At 51.1% G+C, this 25,254-nt stretch overlaps 1 protein-coding gene across 1 annotated transcript in view; it reads left to right on the top strand.

Moving 5' to 3' along the window:
- ZGRF1 (zinc finger GRF-type containing 1) overlaps nucleotides 1-24,595 on the top strand; it is a 59,795-nt gene extending 35,200 nt beyond the window's left edge. Inside the window, exons 14-26 of the mRNA XM_054718296.1 lie at nucleotides 376-515; nucleotides 6,082-6,225; nucleotides 7,500-7,614; nucleotides 8,824-9,086; nucleotides 11,540-11,699; nucleotides 13,445-13,522; nucleotides 13,723-13,870; nucleotides 17,083-17,210; nucleotides 19,276-19,399; nucleotides 22,471-22,647; nucleotides 22,774-22,908; nucleotides 23,568-23,829; nucleotides 23,975-24,595. Coding sequence (XP_054574271.1) covers nucleotides 376-515; nucleotides 6,082-6,225; nucleotides 7,500-7,614; nucleotides 8,824-9,086; nucleotides 11,540-11,699; nucleotides 13,445-13,522; nucleotides 13,723-13,870; nucleotides 17,083-17,210; nucleotides 19,276-19,399; nucleotides 22,471-22,647; nucleotides 22,774-22,908; nucleotides 23,568-23,829; nucleotides 23,975-24,150 — 2,050 coding nt within the window. The 3' untranslated portion in view covers nucleotides 24,151-24,595. The remainder of the gene's footprint in view (nucleotides 1-375; nucleotides 516-6,081; nucleotides 6,226-7,499; nucleotides 7,615-8,823; nucleotides 9,087-11,539; nucleotides 11,700-13,444; nucleotides 13,523-13,722; nucleotides 13,871-17,082; nucleotides 17,211-19,275; nucleotides 19,400-22,470; nucleotides 22,648-22,773; nucleotides 22,909-23,567; nucleotides 23,830-23,974) is intronic.
- The last annotated feature ends 659 nt before the right edge of the window (nucleotides 24,596-25,254 follow it).

Genomic DNA, 25,254 nt, shown 5'->3' with positions numbered 1-25,254 from the left:
GAAAGAATATGAGCATACATGCATCCTGGGTCTTTGCCTACTGCATTTTAAAACAGTTGTGCCTTCAGGTTTCAGTGATAAAATAAATTAGTCCTGGGGGTGTCATGTACAGCATGCTGACTATGGTTAGCAATACTGCATATAGTCTGTTTAAAAGTCGCTAAGAGGGTAAATCTTAAAAGTTCTCATCACAAGAAAACAATGTGTAACTACGTATGTTATCTAGACTTACCACAGTTGTCTTGTCACCATCTATAAGGATTGCTGCGCTGTGCCCCTGAAGCTAATATGAAGTATGTGCCAATTATATTTCAATCAACAAAAATTTGTACCTTAATATTCAAATTCATTTTTGTTGTTTTACTCATTTTGCAGAAAAGGATTTGATTTTCAAAGAAAACAGTGTGGCAAACTAAAGAAGTTGAGGACCGTAAACCCTGAATTGTACAATGAACCTAAAAGCAAGCTGTATCTCAAGCTGAGCCGGAAGGAAAGTTCTTCGGCTTACAGCAAAGGTAGGCGGGTCTGAGCGTGTCGATGCCTCGGGCTCTGTACACTCTCTCTACGTTTATCTTTCAAATTTTACAACTGTTACTTAATTAACCAGGAACGTTAATTTCCCACAGAGCAACGGAAGTGACTGGAAGGGATTAAAGTCCTGTTTCCTTTTATGAGCAGGACTAGGATGCGTAGTGCCGTCCCTGCCTCAGTGAGCCGCCTCCGCTGTCAGTGGGCAAGCCCCCCCACCCCTCACACACAGTTTGTTCACCTGAATCCCAACCTACGGCTCCTCAAAATGTCTCTAAGCGCATGTAGCCGCGTAATTGGGTGTTGTACACTCTGATTTAACAGAAATATTTATATGCAGTGAAATATAAAACCAGTTTTTGTGTTGCTACATTGAAACAATGTATGTTGCCTAAATAATTGGAATATAACTCAGAAATCCAAAATTGTCCTGGAAAACTAAAACAGTCAAAAATATTTAAAACTATAATAAAAATTAATATTTAGTTGTATAATTTATTATCTGTATACTCATAATAAACATTACTATCTTAATCTTAGTTTTGCTAACAACAACTTTTAGCAAAGGTGATCTATTTTAAATAGCTACAATTTCCTCATATTCCATTATTATTTTAAATGTATCTCAACATTTATTTTCAAGGCAAAGAAACACAGACCTAATTCACTTCATGATAAGCACTAATGAGGAAATCAGAATTATAACCTCATAATTCTTTTATAAAGGGAACAGTCTGGGCATATTTTTAAAAATCAATTTATGTAACCAATGCTACTCCAATAAATTTAATAAAAAGGGAAATGGAAAAAGTTTATGTCGTTGGTTTATGGAAAATTTATGTAGTAAACCTAACTTGAACACACTTAAAAAAGAAACAGACAGCAAGCTTGCCTGGCCAGGTGGCTCAGTTGGTTGAGCGTCGGCTCATGCACTGCCTCGATTCCAGGTCAGGGCATATGCCCAGGTTGTGGGTTCGATCCCCAGTGCCCAATGGTGGGTTGTGTGCAGAAGGCAAAACCGATAGGTGTTTCTCTCTCACATTGATGTTTCTCTCTCCTCTCTAAAATTAATTAAATATATATTTTTAAGACATGAGTAGCTTTAAAAAGTAAAATATTTCTATTCTCAAAAGAGATTTATTCAAATACGAGTTTAAATAATGGGCTGGTTAAAAAACAAAGACAGAAAAAGGATTTTTAGATGGTAAAGGTCAGTCATCACATGTGGCTTTTCCCTGGGAACACAGCAAGTTCTGATGCCGTCCCTCCCGCCTCCGGCGGCCCCAGCAAGGGCAGAGCAGCTGTGTCTGTTTTGAGTGTCCAGGTCCTCTGTGCTCCTGGTAAGCTGATGCTTGAGTTGAGGTTCCGTCTCCTGAAAACCTGGGTTTTGCTTTCAGAGCCTGTTCTCTGATTTCTTTTTTTTTTTTTTTAGTATACTTTATTGATTTTTTAGAGAGGAAGGGAGTGGGATAGAGAGTTAGAAACATCGATGAGAGAGAAACATCGATCAGCTGCCTCCTGCACACCTCCTACTGGGGATGTGCCCGCAGCCAAGGTACATGCCCTTGACCGGAATTGAACCTGGGACCTTTCAGTCTGCAGGCCGACACTCTATCCACTGAGCCACACCGGTCAGGCCTGTTCTCTGATTTCTTCCCGATCTTTTAGATCCAGGTGAGTGGAAAAGCTCCGATTCAAACTTCCTCGCCTCTTCACTGGCTTGTTTTGGTCATTTCTTATACCCGGATGGGTTTCAGTGTGTCTCCTTCAGGGAACACTTTTTAGGGGGATTTTTGTTCCAAAACCGAAGACTGGCAACTGCTTTCCTTTTTCATGTCTGTTTGGTGTTCGCAGTGAAGACGTCCCACGGTCACTGTCTCAGGCAGGGAGGCCGGCTTAGCCTTCCCTCTGCGCTGTCACCACACCCTCCCCTCCAGGCAGTTCTCCATCATGTCCCCGGGAGCTGCCGGACTCTCCTCTGTGTGTGATGCCCCACGTCCGTTTGGGTCAGCAGTGCCTTCTGGGGTTCAGAGGGGACTCGGAGTCCTGTCCAAGGCTTAAGTGGGGGATTTGGAATGGCCATGGCTTCGGGTCCAGGCTCCATCTTGGCTGTTGTTCTTTTGAATTATTTCTTGGTTTCTTGGCCGGTATTTTGGCTGCCTGGTCTTTGTTTTCCTCACCGAGTCACTGCATGCTGCGCCTTCGTGGTAAGTGCGGCGGGAGGCCAGATTGACGTGTGCGCCTATCGGGAAATCTGATCCCGTTATTTCCTCAGGTGATTTCCCTCTTCTTTTTATTTATTTCACTAGGACTTTCATTATTCAGATGTCAGCACTTCTGAATCTAATCTCTAAATCTCTTCACATTTCTTTTACATTGTCTGCGTTTTTGTTCTGTCTTCCTTCTAAATTGCTTGTTTTTCTAATGTATCCATTCTCTTTATCCCATTGATTATTACTTTAATTACCATATTTTTCCACACGAATACTGTTGTTCCTTTCCTTTTCAGTGGTTCTTGCTCCTGTTTGCATTGCTGCACCTTCCCTCCCTTCCCCCTTCCCCAGGCTCACCGCCTGCCTTGTCCATGTGTCTGACGTCTCCTTCTCTGAAGGACTCCGAGGCCCAGGGTTTCTATCAGGTCCCTGTACCCTTCAGTGGTCATTGTGTTGGCCTGTGACCTGCTCCCCGGGATCTCAGCTGTTCTCTGGCAGTGCATCCGGAGGCCGGCCGGGCTCGGTGCTCCCGTGACTCGGAGGTGGCTCAGTCCCAGGCCTCCGTTTATGGCCTCTGTCTGTGGATAATTTACTTAACGTCTCTGTCCAGAGAATCATAATAATCATTCCTACCTGACATTTACCATGTCTGTTGGCCCAGAATACAACATAGGCTATTGTGTCTTCCCAACATCAAACCCCCGTCGATTGAGACCTGCAGATGACGGCTCGGCTCCCTGGTCATGGTGCCCAGTGCTCATGCACGTGGCCACCCCGCCTCACTCAGATCCCTCCCTGGCACTGCCCCCGGAGTTGGCCCTGAGCCTCTGTGTTGAGGGTCACATGCCAGTTTCAGTCTCAGGACAGACCCTGGAGTCAGCGGCTCAGGAGTGATGCCCCACTCACTCCTACTCCCACAGCCACAGCTTCCCGTGGCTGCTGAGCTTGGGGGTTTCCTGAAGTCGCCGAGAAAATTCTCTCTCTGTCTCTTCTTTTTCCTCCCAGAATTTCCTCCTATCATCTGCAGGGATGAGTAGTTTCCAAGCTTTGTAGATTTTATCGTTCCGTAAGAATCTCCCTTCCTAGAAGTGGGGGTGGCCTGCCCGCGCCGTCCTGGTCTGTACGGTCATTGCAGTGGGACGTAGGCGAACGGAGCGGGAACCACTTCTCCTGTCAGCTGTCGGGAATTGGACATCTTTCTACAAATTGTGGCAAATGTTGAAGAAAGTAAATATTAGCAAATGGGAATAAATTTAGATATGTCACCTCAAGTGGAAAATACTTGTAAATAAATTAGGTATAACATATACCGTAGTGTAGCTCAGCTTTTCTAGAGTAGTTCCCTAAGCATATGCACTAAAACGGCAGTGCTCAGGGGCGCTGGTGAGTGGCCGGAAGGAAAGGGCCTGTGGCTGGCAGACGGGAAGGGGCCAGTGACACCGGCTCCGCCCGGGCCTGCAGGTGCGCGCGGGGCTCCCCGGATGGGACTGTGCCGCGAGCTGTCTTTGCGGAGGCAGATGAGATTCGCCTGGATCAGTTAATCGTAGAAGTTGTTTCGAGTCAGGATTATAAATAATGCATATGAACAGTAAGCATTTTATCTTAAAATAGATGAACATTTTTATTTAATGAGATTTTGACAAAGTCAAGGCTTTTGTTCAGAATGTGGGTTTTTGATTGGAGATCCGTTCATCGTTCTCGTATAAACCATCCCCACAGTGCACCGCCCACGAACGTGCCGTCTGACCCGCCACCTGGGCAAGGACGCAGACACCTTGGAAGCAGTCTGAGTGGAGAGCAGTTTCCATTTGCTCGCTCTCTTTTCTCATATTGTACACTGATCTCCTCTGTACTTGAGTCAGAAGTGGTTTTTTGTGTTTTGGGTCCCTTTCTTTCTTTTTAAATATACTTTATTGCTTTTTTTTTTTTTACAGACAGGAAGGGAGAGGGATAGAGAGTTAGAAACATCGATGAGAGAGAAACATCGATCAGCTGCCTCCTGCACACCCCCTACTGGGGATGTGCTGGCAACCAAGGTACATGCCCTTGACCGGAATCGAACCCGGGACCTTTCAGTCTGCAGGCCGACGGTCTATCCACTGAGCCAGACCGGTTAGGGCTGGGTCCCTTTCTTTAGCAAATCCTTTAAATTAAGTCTTTCTAAATTGTTCGCTTAGGTTTTCTTAAAACAGTTTTTTTCTTCATATTCATAATGGTTGAAATAATACATGATTAAATTATTTGATTATAATAACAGATACAACTGGTATAAATAAGTTTTAGAACAAATGCAGTTTAAAAAAAGACAAATACAGTTGACTCTCTTTCTTAACTTTCTTTAAAAAAATATGTTTTTATTGATTTGAGATAGAGAGCGAGGAAACAAACATCGACGTGAGAGAGAGACATTCATCGGCCGCCTCCCGTGCGCACTCCAATTGGGGATCAAACCCGCTGCCTGGATGTGTGCCCTGACCAGGAATCGAATAGCTGCCCTTTCAGTGCACAGGGTGACGTTCAACCAGCTGAGCCACCGGCCAGGGCTGGAGTTGGCTCTTTGCCAGGGTTAGCTCTCCCGGTGGTTAACGCTCAGGTGTTGGCGCGGTGGCCGCTGGCTGCGGGGCCGCAGTGCGCGCGGGGCGGGTGCGCAGCTCCACGGAGAGAAGGGCTGCTCCTCCTCCGCAGCCTCAGGCTCTCGGAGGCCGGGAAGAGCCTGCGTTCCGTCCACGGACTGCCGGCCTTTGTGAGCGTGGACGCCACTCTGCCGCAGAGCACCTCCAGGCCAGCGGCGCTCACCCGTGAGCTGCGAGAATGTTTGAAACGGGCGGCCCCTGCCCGCTGAGCCGGGGCACTGACCTCTTCCCCCTCCGACCGTCAGATACAAACTGACAACAGCCACCGACAATAGCCCCCGGGGTGAGTGATTTAAAATTGTAACCTATTGTTTGGTGTGGATCAGCAACAAATATTTTGTGTGTGCCACACCGAATCCTAGTGATTAGTGTATGTGTGCCGTGAGATGAAAAAGGCTGGACGTCGCTGCTCTAGACTAATGGTCTACCTGCGGGAAGTCTGACGTCGCTGTAAGGCTGCTCTAGAAGAGCTGAGGTAGATGTCTGCTTTATTTACACTCTTTTATAGTAACTTTAAAGCCATGAGAGTAATCTAGTTAGAAACATGGCAGTGAAGTGGTCTATGTTCAGGTCCTCATTGGGGTGGAATCTTGCAGATGTCAATAACCAGTTTTGTTTTTTGAAAAATAGTGTCGGACGAGGCACCTAAGAAATCTAAGGAGCTCTGGGTTGAGCATAGTCCCGAGGCCGCTCGTGTCTGCTTTCAGACGACCTGTGGGTGGTCTCCAAGACCCTGGACTTCCAGCTGGACACGTTCATTGCCTGCAGCGCTTTCTTCGGGCCGTCGTCCGCCAACGAGGTGGAGCTGCTTCCTCTGAAAGGCTACTTCCCCTCCCGGTGGCCCACGGACGGTGAGTGTGGCCACGCCTCGCTTACCAAAGAGAGGACAGGCGTGAGGCGGTGGGCTTCTTTGATTAGAGCCAAGAAAAAGCACCCACTTCTGCCTCCTGCGTTGTGTCCCTGGAAACGTGTGTGACAGATGACGCTGTAAATGTTTCTGCAGTTCAAGCCCCAGAGGGCTGTCGATGCCTAAACACCCTGACCCTCACTGAGGTACTTGGTTGAGGTTGCATTTACAAGGCATATGTCTGATTTTTAAATAAGAATTTTGTCAAATAATTTCTTGTATTAAGTTTTATTCTCTTGGTTTACTTAATTCCCTTGGTCCCTTATTCTAGTCAGGCACATTATAAACAGATCATTTACTTTCACATCAAGAAGTTCTCAGATTTTGCAAGGAATTTGAGAGCAGTTGAGCGGAGGGTGTTTTATGTGGAGGGATGTTGCCATTGGCCCTGGGAAGCTCCTGCTGAGGCCGGGCCGCCAGCCTCATTCACCGAAGGGCCGGTGCCGCCCGGTGGTGAACCTGGGCGTCTCCCGCGTTGGCAGCTCTGGCATAATTTCCGACGTCCGGGAATTGGCCTGTGACTCACTAAAGACATAACATTTAGTGACTCATTCAAGTATTTCATATATGTTTTAATGTGTGCATGTGTGTGTGTGTGAATCCTCACCCGAGGAGAGAGTGGAAGGGGGGATGGAAAGTGAGAGAGAAACATCAATGTGAGGGACACATCGATTGGTTGCCGCCTGCACCCGCCCCACAGGGGTGCGATGGAACCTGCACCCCAGGTACGCGCCCTTGCCTGGGAATGGCACCCAAGACGCTGTGGTGCGCAGGCCGACCCTCCAAGCACTAAGCTGTGGGCCAGGCTAACTCCCTATTTCCTGCGGGAACTGAGTGGACAGCTGGAGTTGTCTAGTGAAGTGAACATTGCTCACTTCAGAGTCCTCACCAGTGTCAGTGGCTCATCTGCTTCCCATACAGCTCTGTGGAGTCACTGAAGAAATGCAGCCACGTGCTCAGATATGACACAATGCTGCAGGGACAGGGCGGGGTGCTGGCTGGGTAGCTGCGCATGTCAACCACGTGATCCAGTGTCTGTTCGTCTGTCCATCGGCTGCTGTGTGTGGCCCACGCCCCTCAGGGTACAGTCACAGACCCGCACACAGTGCGCCTGTGCCGAGGGCTCGCTGCAGCCTGGGCCTGTTCACGGCTCTGAGCTGCGCGGACACTCAGGTGCTGACGGTCTGTGCACTGACGCCCTCCCCGCGCCCTCCGCAGCAGTCGTCCACGCGCTGTGGGTCTGCAACGCCAGCACCGAGCTGACCACCCTGAGAAACATGCAGGAGCACTTCAGCCCCGCGACCCTGCCTCTGGCGCAGCACCTGTTGGCCATGTAAGTCCTTCCCGTGGCCGGGGGCACCCAGGAAAAGTACATCCCGTAATTTTGCCACAAATTTGTCATTGTCTCTCGGGGACTGCTCTCTGAGAGGCCTGCCCGGGAGGCACACATTGTTCCCCGTCAGCCACCCGCTCCTCTGTCGCCCGTTGTGGTTGGGCTAATAGATGCTATTATTGTCCCATGTCGGAATAACTTCTTAAGGGTCATTGGAGTATTTTTTATTCTTATGTATTTTTATTCCATAAATTATTTAACATTTAAAAGAATAATTTTACATTATCAAAGTATCATGTTATACACCTTAAATTTACAATGTTATATGTCAGATTTATTCAATTAAAAATCTTATTGATTTCAGAGAGAAGATGGAGGCGGGGAGAGAAAGAGAGAGAAACATCAATGATGAGAGAGAAACATTGATTGGCTGCCTTCTGCACGCCCCCTACTGGGTATGAGCCCACAACCCAGGCCTGTGCCCTGACCTGGAATCGATTCAACCACTGAGCTACACCAGCCAGACTAAACTTTTAAATAATTATTTACAGTTTGAATCCAGTATGTACATTGGTACTAGTTTTACTTTTGACATCTTTATCTCATTTTTAATTTCTCAAGTATGCCTTCTTTAAAAAAATTGGAAATGATATTATTAAATTACTTAAAATGACAAAACTAGTTTTGAATTTGGAATGCTATGGTCTATTTGGTTTCATTCTTCTTACCACAATGACGTCTTGGGTTTAAAAAAATTCATGTACCTACTTTCAATATTTTATTTTTTTACTTTGAAATGAACTCAGTCTTTATAGTACTAAAGCCAACTGATCTCTAACAGTTTTACTTGAAGTAGAGGCTGTATTAATTCCTGAGCCAGCTGGCACAATGAAGCCTGGGCTCCGTGTCAGTACACCACTCGGTAGCTGGGTACTTGTGGGGAGAAACATTTACTATTTGTGTATCTCTATTTGGGTAGATTAACTGCTTCCTAGCGTTGTGAAGATCCCAATAAAGAATATGTGCAGTACTCAGCATAGTGTCTGCACATAGTAGGTATTCAACAAATGTTCCTTCTTTTCTCTTTTGTGCTCACAAAAGGACGTTCTCTGAGGTGCTGGTAAAGTGAAGGTTAAGTTATAGACAGGTCTACTTCCCTGTTTCAAAAGCCCCTCATTTTTCTTTGATTTTATTGCTCCTTTTTACTAGGCCTTCGTCAACCACAGTTAGCAATAAGAGAGGGGATAAAAGAAAATTTGTCCCACCAGCCTTCTCAAATACCAACATGAACTGTGAGTTGCCCGGCCCAGGAGCAGCCCTGCAGTTAGCCAGTGAGTTCATCCAGGCACACCAGCTGAACGAGGACCAAGCTTCAGCTCTCACCCAGATAGCATGCATGGTGGCATCACCTGGGCCTGCCGAGGAAGGGAAGGGGCTGCCCGCCGGCACCCTCCCCATCACCATCATCCACGGTGAGGGTCAGGGGAGGGTGCCGGGCAACACCTGGCTGTGTGGAACCCCTGCAACCAGCATTTGGTCATAGACAAGTCTCTGTGACTGGGTCTGCTCCTCCGCCCTTGCTAGTCAAATGCGATCCCAGAAGGTCTGTAGGTGTTTGGACCCACGTTAGAAGCTGTAAGAGCAGCATGGGCAGGAGTAGCACTGCCCATCACTGGTGTGTTCAGATTTGACCCAGACATCGGCCTGGAGCCGTCACAGCGATGCCAGCCTGTGGCTGTCATGGTGGGCGTCAGTTTTGATGAGCAAAGCTGTTATGAACTCCTGGTCAGCTCATCCCCATCCTCCCATCAGCTGTCCCAAACCTTCCTCCTTCCTGGCCATGCTGGCCCCTGCCCCAGCCCTGAAACAGGACATGCAGCTCAAAGCAGACTCCTACGCACCTACCTTTGCCCTGTTCTTGTCTCTGGGCTTCGTCCTCATGAGGAGCTTGACTTTCTCTGCCTCAGAGCTAACACTCCATCTGGATTCTGTCCCCGCTTAACCCTTTCCCTCTCAGACCTGCACCCCGAAGTGGTCCGACTCTCTGTCCTGTTCTGAGGTTTGTATCACATTCACCCTGTGGACCAAGTTGGACACCGGGGATCCATCCTCAGTGAGTCTTTCTCGCTGATGAAGTGACTTTCTCTCAACCCTCCTTCTTGTTCATCCCTCCCCATCAGATGAGTCACTGAGATGTGTTGTTTCTTTATGGTAATTCCCATCAGGTCACGTGCACCCCTCAATCCAAGCCTCCACCTACCTTCACGTTCCTAGTGAGTGAGACCGGGCCCTGGAGTTGGAATCCTGGACTCCGTCTCAGCTCCTTCACCTATTAGCGCTACGATCTTGGGCAGGTTACTCACCTCGTAGCTTTAATTCCTACTCTATTGTGTGGCTAGTTACACGGGTTAGTAAGAGCCTCTCTCTCATCGGGTTGGAGGATTGACGTGTTGACTTAGGTAGAGGCTTGGGCCCGTCCTGGCATGTGGGAGGCACCTGGTAAAGTGGGCATGTGTTATCACCATGATCCCCTCACACTGCTCTAATTGAGTTTTACCCCTCTGTCAGCCCATGGTCATTGGTACCAAGTCAGTGCCAACAGGAATCCCCACTTGGGGATGCGGTGGGGAAGGAAACCTCCTTCAGGGAGAACAGCCCCATGGTGACACAGCGGGGCTGTGAGAACAGTGACTCGAGGCAGCCCTGGGCCGGCCCTCTGGCTCAGCAGCTCTGCTCTGCTCCCTGAGAGTCCTGGCTCAGCCAGGGAGCCGCTGGTCTGTGCTGGGCGGACAGGGAAAGGGGCTCCCAGAGCCAGAGGGGAAGCGACTTCTCTGGACAGAATCCCCCCCACCCCAGCTCCTGATTGGTTCGTTCTCATGCAAATGAGGACTCAAATCCTCAAAGTGTGATTGGTCCAAAAGGTACTGTCCTGATTGGTCAGAATAGAGCCACACTGGTTGGTCAGAGCTGCTCAGTTCTGATTGGATGGGGAGAGCCTCAGTCCTATCGGTTGAAATCGGACACCAGAAAGTACTTTCTAAGGGCCGGCTCAGATGCAGGGCCCAGGGCAGGCTGCTCCCTGAAGGGCAGTGCTCAGGAAAGCCCCTGTAGAAATGGCTGCAAAGCTCTTTTTTCCCCTGTTCTTTTTTTGAGCCAGTTAGCCGCCAGCAGCACTTCTTAGTAGCTGTTTTCTTTCTCAGGATTAACACTTCACATTTCCACTCAACTAGTTTTACCAAAGCACTCTGAGTAAGTCAGGTCCCCTGCTTAAGATGCTGCAGGGACTCCCCTGTCTTCAGGACAAAATTCATTTTTTACCCACAGCAAGCAGAGCTCTGGGACTTGCCCCTCACCTCCCTCTCAGCCTCGCCTCTGGCCTGTGAGCTTCTCCAGCTTCTGCTGGAAGGACCTTGGCTTCCGGGGTCTGCGTGTCTTACTCCGGGCGACTTAGTTCTGCTTGTTTGTGGGAAGCGTTCCCACCTCCACCAGATTAGAGAGGTGTTCCCGCTCCGATGCAGTCACGGTGTTACTTCCCAGGTTAGCTACTTTTTATTAGATAAATGGGCAACACTCAGAGCAGGACAGACGGTCCAGGTGTACAGGTTGGCACTTGACATCTGTGTGCTGAGTCCAGTTTCCTCCCATCACACTCATTTGACCCCTTTGGCCACTTCTTCCCCACATGTCATGTCATTACTGTTCCTTCCCTGGCTGTCTTCCAAGTACACCGTGGTCTCACTAAGAGGTCTTTGGGTTATTCATCTATTTATCCTGGTGCTGAGCACAACCTGGGCACTCTGTTCATGGTGTTTTTTTAATGAATTAGTTAAATGAAGGAGAGAGGGAGATGGTGACATTATTTCTTGTGCTTTCAGAAATTATTTATGACTCCGCCTTTATTTTTCCCTTCCTTCCAAACAAGTAGGAGTTTTTGGAGCAGGAAAGAGCTACTTGCTGGCAGTGGTGATTCTGTTTTTGGTGCAGCTGTTTGAAAAGAGTGACGCTCCCACCGCAGGAAGTGCACGGCCATGGAAAGTGCTGGTTTCTTCTTCCACTAACGTAGCTGTGGACAGAGTGCTCCTCGGGTGGGTATGACACGTGAGCGTGAGGAGCTGGTGGTGGGGTCTGTTGTTGAGAGGTGCCATCTACTTTGGGCCCAGGTGTGAGACCTCTGTCTCTGACGCGAGCCATGTCCATGAGACAGTCACAGGCTACCTTGCTCGTTTGTCAGGAAATCAGATTCAGACCTGACAGCCTTGGCACAAGGATAGGATGTCCGCCCGTGTCAAAACGAGTACAGCAGGAAGCACAGGGGCTGAGAGGTGGACTCGGGGCCCTGACCTCCTAACCCCAGGCAGGCCTCGGCTCAGGGTCATGCCAGGCGTCCGCACCCTGACAGAGGAGCTGGGGCTTCCCTCCAGGACAGAGCCTGCCCACTGCTTGTCACGTCTAAACTGGGGGTTCCCCACGCTCCTGTTCCTCCCACAGCCCAGGCTGCTGCATGTGCGGGCTCCCCCGGGACACCCTGCCCTCATAGGACTCGGAGGCAGTGCCTGTGCTGTGGGTCTGTGACCGGAAGGAGCTGAAGTGCAGGTGTACGAACACGACGGTGCAGAGCTGAATAGCTTGAGTTACGCCTCTGACTCAGCGAGAGGCTCTGAGGAAGCAATAGCACGGCCTGTTCTGCAAAGTGCTTGTGGTTGTTTTAAGATTCTATTGAAAACCCAAACAAAGATTACATATGCGTTCACCCATGTTTAATGATCTGAATTTCAACATAAATGAAAAGTTTGATTAGGAGAAATAATTCTTTATATATAAATGTAGACTTTTAAAAAACTCAACTTTATGGTGAAAATATACTGTCTTGTACAGATATTATATTTCTTTACAAATGTTTTATACATACATACTTTGTTTTCCAAACTTGGTATGATCAATATATATTTGTGTCTTGCTTTTAAATCTTAGAAAACATACTTTTGATAGCTCTAGTATATGCAGTGATTTGCTTATATCACACGTTAAACAATAGTCAGTCCTTCTTTCCAAGTGTTCCCCATCCTATATAATAAAGAGGTAATATGCAAATTGACTGTCACTGCAACCCACAAGATGGCCAGCAGGGGAGGGCAGTTGTGGGTGACCAGGCTGGCAGGGGAGGGCAGTTAGGGGCAATTGGGCCGGCAGGGGAGCAGTTAGGTGTCGATCAGGCTGGCAGGGGAGTGGTTAGGGGGTGATCAGGCTGGCAGGCAGAAGTGGTTAGGGGCAATCAGGAAGGCAGGCAGGAGAGCAGTTGGGAGCCAGCAGTCCTGGATTGTGAGAGGGATGTCTGACTGCCCGTTTAGGCGGGCCTAAATGGGCAGTCAGACATCCCTCAAGGGGTCCCAGATTGGAAGAGGGTGCAGGCTGGGCTGAGGGACACACACACACACTGTGCACGAATTTCATGCACCGGGCCTCTAGTTATAAATAACATGGTGACAAAGATCCTCAAACATAAGTCTTTGTCTCCGATTCTGATTTTCTCTGAGGAAAAAGTCTTCAGCCTAGAATAAAAGATAGGAATATACTGTGCAAGCTTACACTTCATCCAGACTTTCTGAGTAAAGGTAATAGAGTGCATGTTTTAAGTCCTCTGTAGAGTGTGTTATATTAAAACTCTTTCAGCCATATTGCATTTACATTGAGTTTAAGCATTTCACATTGAATTACAAAACTAAAAGATGCTGTTACACAAAATTAATTTTAATAAATATTACATGAAACTTTTGTTTTATACTCTGCTTTCTAAACAACCAGATTCTCTTTTACCTTGTTTTGTTTAAAGGCTTCTCAGTCTTGGATTTGAAAAGTTTGTCAGAGTGGGGAGTGTTAGGAAGATTGCCAAGCCGGTCCTACCTTACAGGTAAGAAATCATACTTCCAAAGTCACAGCGTGCTCACAGAAACACAGTAATTTTCTATAACTCTTACCTTAAATGTATTTTGAGGAAGAAGAGAGAAAGCTTTATCTTTTTCTTGGTTAACTTAGGAAATCTGTTTCTCACTGTTTTGTAATGCTTTGGAAATGGAATGAAGAAGGGTATTTTATGTCATTCTTGCTTAGCTTGCATGCTGGCTCAGAAAATGCCAGTGAGCAATTGAAGGAACTCCACGCGCTGATGAAAGAAGACCTGACTCCCATGGAAAGAGTCTATGTGAGGAGAAGCATCGAGCAGCATAAACTGGGGACCAACAGGACCCTCCTGGGGCAGGTGAGGGGACTGCTGGGCAGGTGAGGGACCTGCTGGGCGGGTGAGGGACCTGCTGGGCGGGTGAGGGACCTGCTGGGCAGGTGAGGGACCTGCTGGGCGGGTGAGGGAACTGCTGGGCGGGTGAGGGGACTGCTGGGCGTGTGAGGGGACTGCTGGGCCTACTGGGCGGGTGAGGGACCTGCTGGGCGGGTGAGGGAACTGCTGGGCGGGTGAGGGACCTGCTGGGCAGGTGAGGGGACTGCTGGGCGGGTGAGGGACCTGCTGGGCGGGTGAGGGACCTGCTGGGCGGGTGAGGGACCTGCTGGGCCTGCTGGGCAGGTGAGGGACTGCTGGGCGGGTGAGGGACCTGCTGGGCGGGTGAGGGACCTGCTGGGCGGGTGAGGGACCTGCTGGGCCTGCTGGGCAGGTGAGGGACTGCTGGGCGGGTGAGGGACCTGCTGGGCGGGTGAGGGAACTGCTGGGCCTGCTGGGCGGGTGAGGGACCTGCTGGGCGGTGGGGACCTGCTGGGCGGGTGAGGGACCTGCTGGGCGGGTGGGGACCTGCTGGGCGGGTGGGGACCTGCTGGGCGGGTGAGGGACCTGCTGGGCGGGTGAGGGACCTGCTGGGCGGGTGAGGGACCTGCTGGACGGGTGAGGGACCTGCTGGGCAGGTGAGGGACCTGCTGGGCGGGTGAGGGACCTGCTGGGCGGGTGAGGGGACTGCTGGGCGGGTGAGGGACCTGCTGGGCGGGTGAGGGACCTGCTGGGCGGGTGAGGGGACTGCTGGGCCTGCTGGGCGGGTGAGGGACCTGCTGGGCGGGTGAGGGACCTGCTGGGCATGTGAGGGGACTGCTGGGCGTGTGAGGGGACTGCTGGGCGGGTGAGGGACCTGCTGGGCGGGTGAGGGACCTGCTGGGCGGGTGAGGGACCTGCTGGGCGGGTGAGGGACCTGCTGGGCGGGTGAGGGACCTGCTGGGCGGGTGAGGGACCTGCTGGACGGGTGAGGGACCTGCTGGGCAGGTGAGGGACCTGCTGGGCGGGTGAGGGACCTGCTGGGCGGGTGAGGGGACTGCTGGGCGGGTGAGGGACCTGCTGGGCGGGTGAGGGAACTGCTGGGCCTGCTGGGCGGGTGAGGGACCTGCTGGGCGGTGGGGACCTGCTGGGCGGGTGAGGGACCTGCTGGGCGGGTGAGGGACCTGCTGGGCGGGTGGGGACCTGCTGGGCGGGTGGGGGACCTGCTGGGCGGGTGGGGGACCTGCTGGGCGGGTGAGGGACCTGCTGGGCGGGTGAGGGACCTGCGGGGCGGGTGAGGGACCTGCTGGGCGGGTGAGGGACCTGCTGGGCGGGTGAGGGACCTGCTGGGCGGGTGAGGGGACTGCTGGGCGGGTGAGGGGACTGCTGGGCCTGCTGGGCGGGTGAGGGACCTGCTGGGCGGGTGAGGGACCTGCTGGGCATGTGAGGGGACTGCTGGGCGTGTGAGGGGACTGCTGGGCGGGTGAGGGACCTGCTGGGCGGGTGAGGGACCTGCTGGGCGGGTGAGGGACCTGCTGGGCGGGTGAGGGACCTGCTGGGCGGGTGAGGGACCTGCTGGGCATGTGAGGGGACTGCTGGGCCTGCTGGGCGGGTGAGGGACCTGCTGGGCGGGTGAGGGACCTGCTGGGCATGTGAGGGGACTGCTGGGCGTGTGAGGGGACTGCTGGGCGGGTGAGGGGACTGCTGGGCCTGCTGGGCGGGTGAGGGACCTGCTGGGCGGGTGAGGGACCTGCTGGGCGGGTGAGGGACCTGCTGGGCGGGTGAGGGACCTGCTGGGCGGGTGAGGGGACTGCTGGGCGGGTGAGGGACCTGCTGGGCGGGTGAGGGACCTGCTGGGCGGGTGAGGGACCTGCTGGGCGGGTGAGGGACCTGCTGGGCGGGTGAGGGACCTGCTGGGCGGGTGAGGGACCTGCTGGGCGGGTGAGGGGACTGCTGGGCGGGTGAGGGACCTGCTGGGCGGGTGAGGGGACTGCTGGGCGGGTGAGGGACCTGCTGGGCGGGTGAGGGGACTGCTGGGCGGGTGAGGGACCTGCTGGGCGGGTGAGGGGACTGCTGGGCGGGTGAGGGACCTGCTGGGCGGGTGAGGGACCTGCTGGGCGGGTGAGGGACCTGCTGGGCGGGTGAGGGGACTGCTGGGCGGGTGAGGGGCCTGCTGGGCGGGTGAGGGGACTGCTGGGCGGGTGAGGGACCTGCTGGGTGGGTGAGGGGACTGCTGGGCGGGTGAGGGACCTGCTGGGCGGGTGAGGGGACTGCTGGGCGGGTGAGGGACCTGCTGGGCGGGTGAGGGACCTGCTGGGCGGGTGAGGGACCTGCTGGGCGGGTGAGGGGACTGCTGGGCGGGTGAGGGATCTGCTGGGCGGGTGAGGGGACTGCTGGGCGGGTGAGGGGACTGCTGGGCGGGTGAGGGGACTGCTGGGCGGGTGAGGGACCTGCTGGGCGGGTGAGGGGACTGCTGGGCGGGTGAGGGGACTGCTGGGCGGGTGAGGGACCTGCTGGGCGGGTGAGGGGACTGCTGGGCAGGGGAGGAACTGCTGGGGTGAGGGCGGGAACCAGCCTCACTTTGGTCTGAGTTTCCAGAAACCTCAGGTTCCTCTTATTCCTGCTGATGAAAGCTAGTGACCACATGCAATTGGAAAATTCATTGGTTTTCCTCTCCTTTATGTTTATATCCCTAGATTAAATACCAGCTTTTATCAGGCATTTTGCCTGGGGAATAATGGTATTCTGGTGTAATATCTCAGTCTGTGAGACTCAAATACACTTACAACTACCAGTGCATGGAATGTACTGTTGTTGGAATGAGTCAGCTGCCTTTTCCTTCTTAGCGAGTCAGGTTAGGAGTGTGCTTGACCGTGAGCAGGTCCGTTCGCCCGCATGTCCAGTGCATCCGTGGAGAACGCGGCTGTGCTGTGTATTCAGCCTCAGCTGGAGGATAAAGTGTGTGGTCCTGACATGTAAGACCCTGTATTGTAGCAGCTTCCTTCTGAGTGTCCGCGTGTGCCTGTATTCTGCCCGTAGGCTGTGCTTTGGGAGCTGTGCTGTGTTCCCATTTCTCAGGTGGGACAGGGGAGTGGACATAGTGGCCTGTGGTCTCTGAGTGCAGGGATTCCCCCTTCAGTTCTGATTCCACCTGCAGGCTCTTTGGTAGATACGCCTCTTGTTTTCTAAGTAGCTGATGACGCTCACATCCCTGTGCCCAGGTCCGCGTGGTGGGCGCCACCTGCGCAGCCTGCCCGTTCCCCTGCATGGCCGGCCTGCGGTTCCCCGTGGTGGTGCTGGACGAGAGCAGCCAGATGACAGAGCCCTCCTCCCTCCTCCCCATCGCCAGGTAACCGCAGGGCACGGCTCAGCACCACTCCCTCCAGGCTCTGGTGGAAATCCTTGGCAATTCAAGTGCTACACTGACGTTTTAAAGAACCGAGGGGACTGGGGGGGGGGGGGGGGGCGGGGACTTGGGGGTTAATGTTTTGTTAGGGGGCATGTAGGCCCCGGAGGACAGCTCACTGTGGAGGTGCCTCTAGCCGCCATCTGAGGACCCAGCTCTAGGCTCTGCTTCAGTGCCTCCCTGCATCTCACTCCCATGCTTGGTTTCTGAAAATAGCTTTTAGATTATGAAAGGATATCAAGGAGATAAAAATAAATTAAAAATGACAATTTGTCTTAAAATGTAGAAGACTGACATTTTCTAAACTATCTCAGCCACCGAAACATGGTGCTTTTAAAGCATCTCTCACTCATGAATCCCGCGGTGGCGGGAGCAGGCCTGCACTTGGACTCAGCAGGCCTGTCCCTGGGTGAGGGGGACGTTGGTCCCCAGTTGTCACAGTTGGCCAGGATTGGCAGGTTCCTGCATCACGATTGGCCGGGATTGGCAGGTTCCTGCATCACGATTGGCCGGGATTGGCAGGTTCCTGCATCCAGGGCTCTCACTGTTGCACTGGGACTGTCCTGAATGGAGGAGGATGAGTTAGTCTCCCCACCCAGGAGCCAGGGACAGAGGAGCGCTAAGGCCACGCATAGAGGGTGGAGGAGTCACACTTTGGAGCGCCTACTGAATACTAACACATTGTCCATGTGCTTTATTACGTCCTCACCACAGCCATACAAGGCATGGTCACATCCAGGTCACTGAAGAGTGCTCATGCTCACCTTAGATAACCTGCCGTGTCCATAGAGGGTCATAGAGCTGGGATGTGAATGTAGGTTTTTGAAATAGGGGTTCCCAGACCCAGTTCCTACATGCTGCGGGACGGGGGAGGGTTCCCCATCCCTCCAGCAAGCAGCCCTCCGACACCAGCTGGGGGACCAAAACCTCCCCTCAGCTCTGACATGATCACCCACAGGCAGCATCAGAGCCGCAGGGTGAGGGCTGTCCTGCAAGACCCACTTCCGACGCCAGGGCGAGGCTAGGCTGCTGACCAACTGGGTGCAGATAGAGGTTCCAGTGACCTCCAACTCAGTGCCGGTCCCAGGTCTAGGCTGGTCCCTGGACTTCTGACCGACTGGCCATAAACCAGAGGTTCCCTTGATTTTCTGGGGTTCCATTAATTTGCCAGAGCATTTGCAGAACTCAGAGAAACATGTTATCTCCTGATCCCCAGTTCACCCTCTCTCGCCTCCCCATTCCTCCACGCTCCCCACCAGCTCCAGCCCTCCTGCTCCCCTGCCGGCTCCTCACCTGCACGTGACGGATTAGCTCGCTGACCACTGGGACAGTCAGCTCCCTGGGGGTGGGGGAGTGGGGCTGGGACTGGAAGCTCCATCCCTCCAATCCCAGGGTTCCCCTGGCAACCAGCCCCACCTTCGGGGCTGTGCTAAGGTCGCCTTATACACAGAACAAAGGACCTTGATCCCTTTCACCTCTGGGGAAACTCCAGGGTTTCTGGGGCGCGAGCAGGAATTGTGGGCAAGACCAAACACGTATGACAGACTGTGGTCCTCTGAGTGAGCACACACATGGTTCTGGTAATTTACAATACCGCAGGTTTTCCACAAAACGCGGGCATCCCCCCCCTTTCCCGTCTCCCCGCTTTACTCCTATTTGGAAGGGCATTAAGCCCGAGAGCCTAATATCTTCTTGCAGTAGTTTAACCAGATTATTCCCAAGGAAAGCTCCTAAGTCTACGTTATAGACTCTGAAATCACTGTTTCTCAGAGCGCGCTCTAGGAAAGGCTGGTTCTGTGCACAGGAGGGGACACTAAGCAGCTTATGTGGGAAAATAAAGTTATATAAGCGTTTCTTCACTCAGAGCCTCGGGCCTCTGAATACACTGAGCACCATGAAGCCTTGTTCTTGGAGCGGCATGGACCTCAGATTCCTTAAAATGCATTTTAGAAAACAGAATATGTCAGCGCTTCCTGTCTCTCCATCTAACTTTTGGATCTGTGTTTAGGTTTGGGTGTGAAAAGCTGGTTCTCGTTGGGGATCCCAAGCAGCTTCCCCCCACCATCCAGGGATCGGACGCAGCTCATAAAAACGGGTTGGAGCAAACTCTGTTTGATCGACTCTGCTTAATGGTAGGCACTGCCGCCAGACTCACAGCATGATCCCGTCCTGGTCTAACTGCGCAGGCTGATAGGAAAGAAGACCGAGCTCTGTCCTAAAACAATTGTGATTGGAGTTGTTTAGAAAGCGCTCATCTCGCCCAGCTGGCGTAGCTCAGTGGTTGAGCGTCGACCTATGAACCAGGAGGTCAGGGTTCGACTCTCCGTCAGGGCACATGCCCGGGTTTCAGGCTTGATCCCCAGTAGGGGGTGTGCAGGAGGCAGCTGATCCATGATTCTCTCTCATCATTGACGCTTTTATCTCTCTCTCTCTCCCTCTCCCTTCCTCTCTGAAATAAATTTAAAAAAAATTAGAAATAAAAATAAAGCACTCATCCTAAAGAAAAGTAGAACCCCATAATTTAAGAGCTCCTTTATAAAATAGCCTTTTTCCTGTATATTTTAGTAGTTGGAAGAAAGTATATAGCTTTTGCTCTAAAATAAAAAGAAACAGCTGTGCTCTATTATTCATGCCCTGTTTTAGAGCTCTACTTCACATTAAAAGTTTAACAAATGAATCATTTATCTATTTGTAACTGAGGTGACGTTCACATAAGGTAGAATTAGCCACATTAACGTAAGTGGCATTCACTACATTCCCAGTCCTCTGTCTGGTCCCAAACACATGCCCTCCCTCCCGCCTCCCTCCCACCCCCCCCACCGTCTGCTCTGTCTGTGGACTTGTCTACTCTGGGTGCTTCCTGTTTCACGCTCCCCACCCTCACACCGGGCAGCTTGAACCATACACATGTGACCTCCTGCGTCTGGCTTCTTCCACTCAGCACATCCTTGAGGCTCCTCCACATTGTAGCACATGTCGTACTGTTACATTATGGTCTCCCCTTAGCTGAGGGGGTACGCCCCAAGTCCCCAGGGATGCCTGCCACTGCGATCCGAGCCCTACGCGTACCGTGTTTTTCCTGCACACACATGCGCTTTACGGCTCCTCTGTGGCATGTGCAGATTGCCGGCATCCTGTGCTTTGGGGCCATTATTAGGGAATCGGGGTGACATGAGCACAAGCCCCGTGGCACTATGGTAGCCCATTGGGCGGGCGGTGTCCGCAGGGGGACCCACTGAGCGAAGGGCTGGTTCATGGCGGGCGGGGCAGATCGGAGGTGAAGATTTCCTCACCCTGCTTGTTAGATCATGAGTCTAAGGTTTGACGTGTTTTATATTTTATGATTTTGTGGTGTGGTAGTTATTTACCACGAGAATATTTTTAGTAATTAAAAAATGTTATTTACTGTCTACTCCAGTGGTCGGCAAACTCATTAGTCAACAGAGCCAAACATCAACAGTTACAACAATTGAAATTTATTTTGAGAGCCGAATTTTTTAAACTTAAACTTCTTCTAACACCATTTCTTAAAAATAGACTCACCCAGGCTGAAAACCGACTTCTGCGCATGGGCCACGAAGTTTCAATCGCACTGTACGTGCGCGCCCACATGTGGTATTTTGTGGAAGAGCCACACTCAAGGGGCCAAAGAGCCGCATGTGGCTCACGAGCTGCAGTTTGCCGACCACTGGTCTACACTATCATGTTTCTAATTCATTTAGTAAGAGCACAATTCGGCAATACTTTTTTTTTAATTTCTTTATTGATTAAGGTATCACATATTTGTCCTCATCCCCCCATTCCCATCCCACACCCCTCCCCACACATGCCCCCACCCCCCTGTTGTCCTTAACCACTGGTTAGGCTCATATGCTTGTACACAAGTCCTTTGGTTGATCTCCCCCTTTACCCCCACCCTCCCCTACCCTCCCTCTGAGGCCTGACAGTCTGATCCATGCCTCCTTGTCTCTGGGTCTGTTCTTGTTCATCAGTCTATGTTGTTCATTATTTCCCCCAGATGAGTGAGATCACGTGCTATTAGAAATACACTTATAAGAACCGAAAGTGAGACAAGCAATAATGGTTATGGTGACAGGAAATGAATCAGTGTGTAGTGAGTTTCTTTCTGGGCCAACAGTTCTTTTGAGACCCAATTTCAATGTCAACAGTTCCTTATGTGTACATGGCACTGACATTACAGTTCTGGATGGTGGACAAATGGTGGTAATGCAGGTCCGACTCTGTCTGGTTTGGTCCTGGGCAACCTGCAGTGATGCACAGCTGCTGACTGCTAGTATGGGAAGGCCACATCAGCGTCTTCCGTCTCTGGACTGCTTCTCTTCTGTCTTCATGGCTGGAGTAGTCCTGTCGATTCCTCTCTGTTGCTGGAATCCACATGCTCTCCGAGTTGTTTTCTGAAAATATACAAACATATTCTCGACCAAAAGTTAATAAAGGAATATTTTCTATAAATTTGACTGGGGATCCTTTTTCATTTTTTGCCCAAATGATTTTCCTCTGGCTTGTTTTGTCACCTTGTGTGTTTTTCATGGGTGTCTTGCTTTTAGCCTTACAATTAATTTTCAAAAGTATTAATTTTCTAGATGTAATTTACTTACAGGATATTTTTCCTTACATGATATTCCTCTACTATCCTCTCCTTTTTTGATTTAAATGTTAAGAGGCTTTTGAAAATTTTATAATGTAGTCTTGATGGCTTTTAAATTTTAATTTTTTGCACTATAATATTACTGTTTTAGGTTCATTACATGGTGCACAATTTTGTCATGAGATGAAGTACCAATAAAAATTTTAGTTGACACTTTAGGAACACCTTTTTGTCCAGTACAATTAATTTTTCTAGAATATTCGCTTGTTTCAATTAGCCAATTTAAATTTGCCTGAAAACTTGACTACTATTTTACTGTCAAATTTATTACTCTAGCAACAATCTTATTTTACCCTGTAAATATTGGTGGAAGGGATTATTTGCCTTCTTGAGTAGGTCCTGAGCATTCCTGGTGGTAGGCTGGATTTAGATATTGTAAACCCACTTCCCCACAACATGGGTACAAGACAACTCAAACAATTCTTGTTGGAGTGAGAGGCGGCAATACTTTTAACATTTAAAATATTGTATTTTTTTCCCTTAAGAAAAAAGTGCTGTTTTAAGTTTTTACTTTTCTTCATTTAAACTTCTTAGGGCCACAAGCCGGTCCTGCTGAGAACCCAGTACCGCTGCCACCCGGCCATCGCTGCTGTGGCTAACGACCTGTTCTACGGCGGCGGCCTCAGGAACGGCGTCTCGCAGGCTGAGAGGGGCCCGCTGCTCGCCTGGCTGCCCACCCTGTGCTTCTACAACGTCCCGGGGCAGGAGCAGGCGCGTGCCGTCCGCGGGAGCCAGCACAGCCCCGTGTCCTGTTATCTGTGGTGGTGGTGGTGTGATTTTCTCGGTCCTTCCTCGCCTTTCTGGGAAATGTAATTTTGGGTCTGTTTTTCATTCCAGATGGAAGGAGGTAACAGCTTTCATAATGAGGCGGAAGCCGCTTTTACCCTGATGCTGATTCGATCTCTGGTTGCAGGTGGAATCCCAGGCACCATGATCGGGGTGATAACGCTGTACAAGTCCCAGCTGGGCAAGGTTTGTGTCCCATCGTGTCCCGAATATTATCGTTTTCTATCACAGCGTTTGACGTTATATTTGTAAGGGTTTGACTTGGTGCTTGAAAATCTTTTGGGACCGTAATTAATGCATTCAGAAGAAGCATTCTGAGTTTTGTCTGTCTGCTTTTTTTCTGTATAATTAAATGTAAACCTAACAAGGTTTAATGAAATTCCCTTTACAGCTGTTGGGGCAAAAATGCAAATAAACAAATTAGAGGGAAGGAAATGTGGCGTGTGCTTTGTGTTTTGGGACAGATGAGATTGGATCTGTTTCCCAAACTGTTCTCTCATTATTGTTACCTTTTACCAGTAAATAAAAGATAGACACCAGATATTCATGTACATATGAGTCCATTACTTATAACATTTTCGTTAATTTTTAATTTTTTAGTACTTTCCATGTTTCATTATTAATTAACCCGAAATTAGCATATCCAGATGAGCTCCCCGCAATAGATAAATCATTATTCATTGTTTCGCGATTTATGTGGTCATCGAGTTACGTACTATCTTAGAACCAGGCAGGTGCGTGCGCGTCACAGAAGACAGTGAACTTTCCACTCGGGCTAAAACGTGCTGTGCGGGCTCGGCCGCCTCCCCACGGCTCCCGCATGCGTGACCCGTCTCTCCCCACAGCTGTGCCACCTGCTCGGGGCCGTGGACCTGGACCGCCCGCACCTCGCGGCCGTGCAGGTGTCCACCGTGGACGCCTTCCAGGGGGCCGAGAAGGAGGTGGTCGTTCTGTCCTGCGTGCGCACCAGGCAGGTGGGCTTCATCGACTCAGAGCAGCGCATGAACGTGGCCCTGACCCGAGGGAGGCGGCACCTGCTGATCGTGGGACACCTGGCCTGCCTGCGGAGGAACCGGCTGTGGGGCCGCGTGATCCAGCACTGCCAAGGTAGGTGCAGGGACAGGGCACCTGCGCCCTTGGAATGAAATCCGCCTCGGGGTTGGAGCTTGATGGGTTGGGGGAGCAGCTCGCCTGCCCCGCGGGAGTGGCTGAGGCTGGGGCTGCCGTAACCTGCCTCTCGTGTGCCTCGTAGGGAGGGAGGACGGGCTGCAGCAGGCCAGCCAGTGCGAGCCGCAGCTGCGGCGGCTCCTGGAGGAGCACGCCGAGAAACGCGCGGGAGAAAAGCAGAGGACAGCCAGCGGGAGAGACAGACGTCAGGATGCGCCTCGTTCTCCAGCGAAGGGGCCTGGAGTGGGGCCTCTGTGTTAGGGGCACAGGCCCCCGCACACTCGGTTCCTGTTACCCCAGACCCCTCTCAGAAGGACTCATGCTATTGGAGTCACACCGGATAAATGCACATAAACACTCCGCACGAGTCCACAGTGCTTACACTGAGATAAGCTGGTGATGGTGATATAGAAGCTTATGAGCATTTTTTTCTAAAAATTAAGAATTTGCTTAAAAATAAGTTTTACACGGGGCAGGGGAAGCCTTCATGGCTTTTCAGTGTTGCTTCAAAAGTGAGTGAACTGACAAAACCGGTTTGGCTCAGTGGATAGAGCGTCGGCCTGCGGACTCAAGGGTCCCAGGTTCGATTCCGGTCAGGGGCGTGTACCTTGGTTGCGGGCACATCCCCAGTGGGGGGTGTGCAGGAGGCAGCTGGTCGATGTTTCTCTCTCATCGATGTTTCTAACTCTCTGTCCCTCTCTCTTCCTCTCTGTAAAAAAATCAATAAAATATATTTAAAAAAAAAAAAAAGTGAGCGAACCTCTCACGTGCCTGGTTCTGCCGGCACCCTCCCGAGTGATGGCTCCGTCAGCCTGAACCCGTCGCCTGCCACGCGAGAAGCAAGCAGGGCTCTCGATGAGGCTCGATATGTCCCTGAGGAGAAGCGTGGAGTTCGCTCGTGGAGAGGCAGCGCGCAGGCCGGGCAGGCGTGTCCCTGGGTGGACAGTGGAGGAAGGAAGGAATGCCTGCCTTGGGCTTATTTCCTTCATTTATTTGCCCAATATCGTTATTGGTGTATATAATATATAATCGATTTTTAAAAATATTTATTATAAAAAGAATTCACCTGCTTATAGAAAACCATTGCTAACTTACTGCCTCCATCCTTTTTCTGTGCTCATGTTCTATATGTGTGTGTGTGTGTGTGTGAGTAAATTAAACCATTTGTCATGATTTATTTACTTGTTTATGTTAATCCTCACCAGAGTATTGATTTTTAGAGAAAGGGGAAGGGAGACGGAGTGAGAGAAACATTGACGTGAGAGAGACCACTTCGGTTGGTTGCCTCCTGCATGCACCCCGACCAGGGCCAGGGATAGAGCCTGCAACTGAAGCACGTGCCGTTGACTGGAATCGAACCCAGTC

Source organism: Eptesicus fuscus, chromosome 6 (assembly GCF_027574615.1).
Source record: "Eptesicus fuscus isolate TK198812 chromosome 6, DD_ASM_mEF_20220401, whole genome shotgun sequence".
Lineage (NCBI taxonomy): Eukaryota > Metazoa > Chordata > Mammalia > Chiroptera > Vespertilionidae > Eptesicus > Eptesicus fuscus.
The sequence above is the reverse complement of the archived record's forward strand: the minus strand, read 5'-3'. Positions and strand labels throughout refer to the sequence as shown.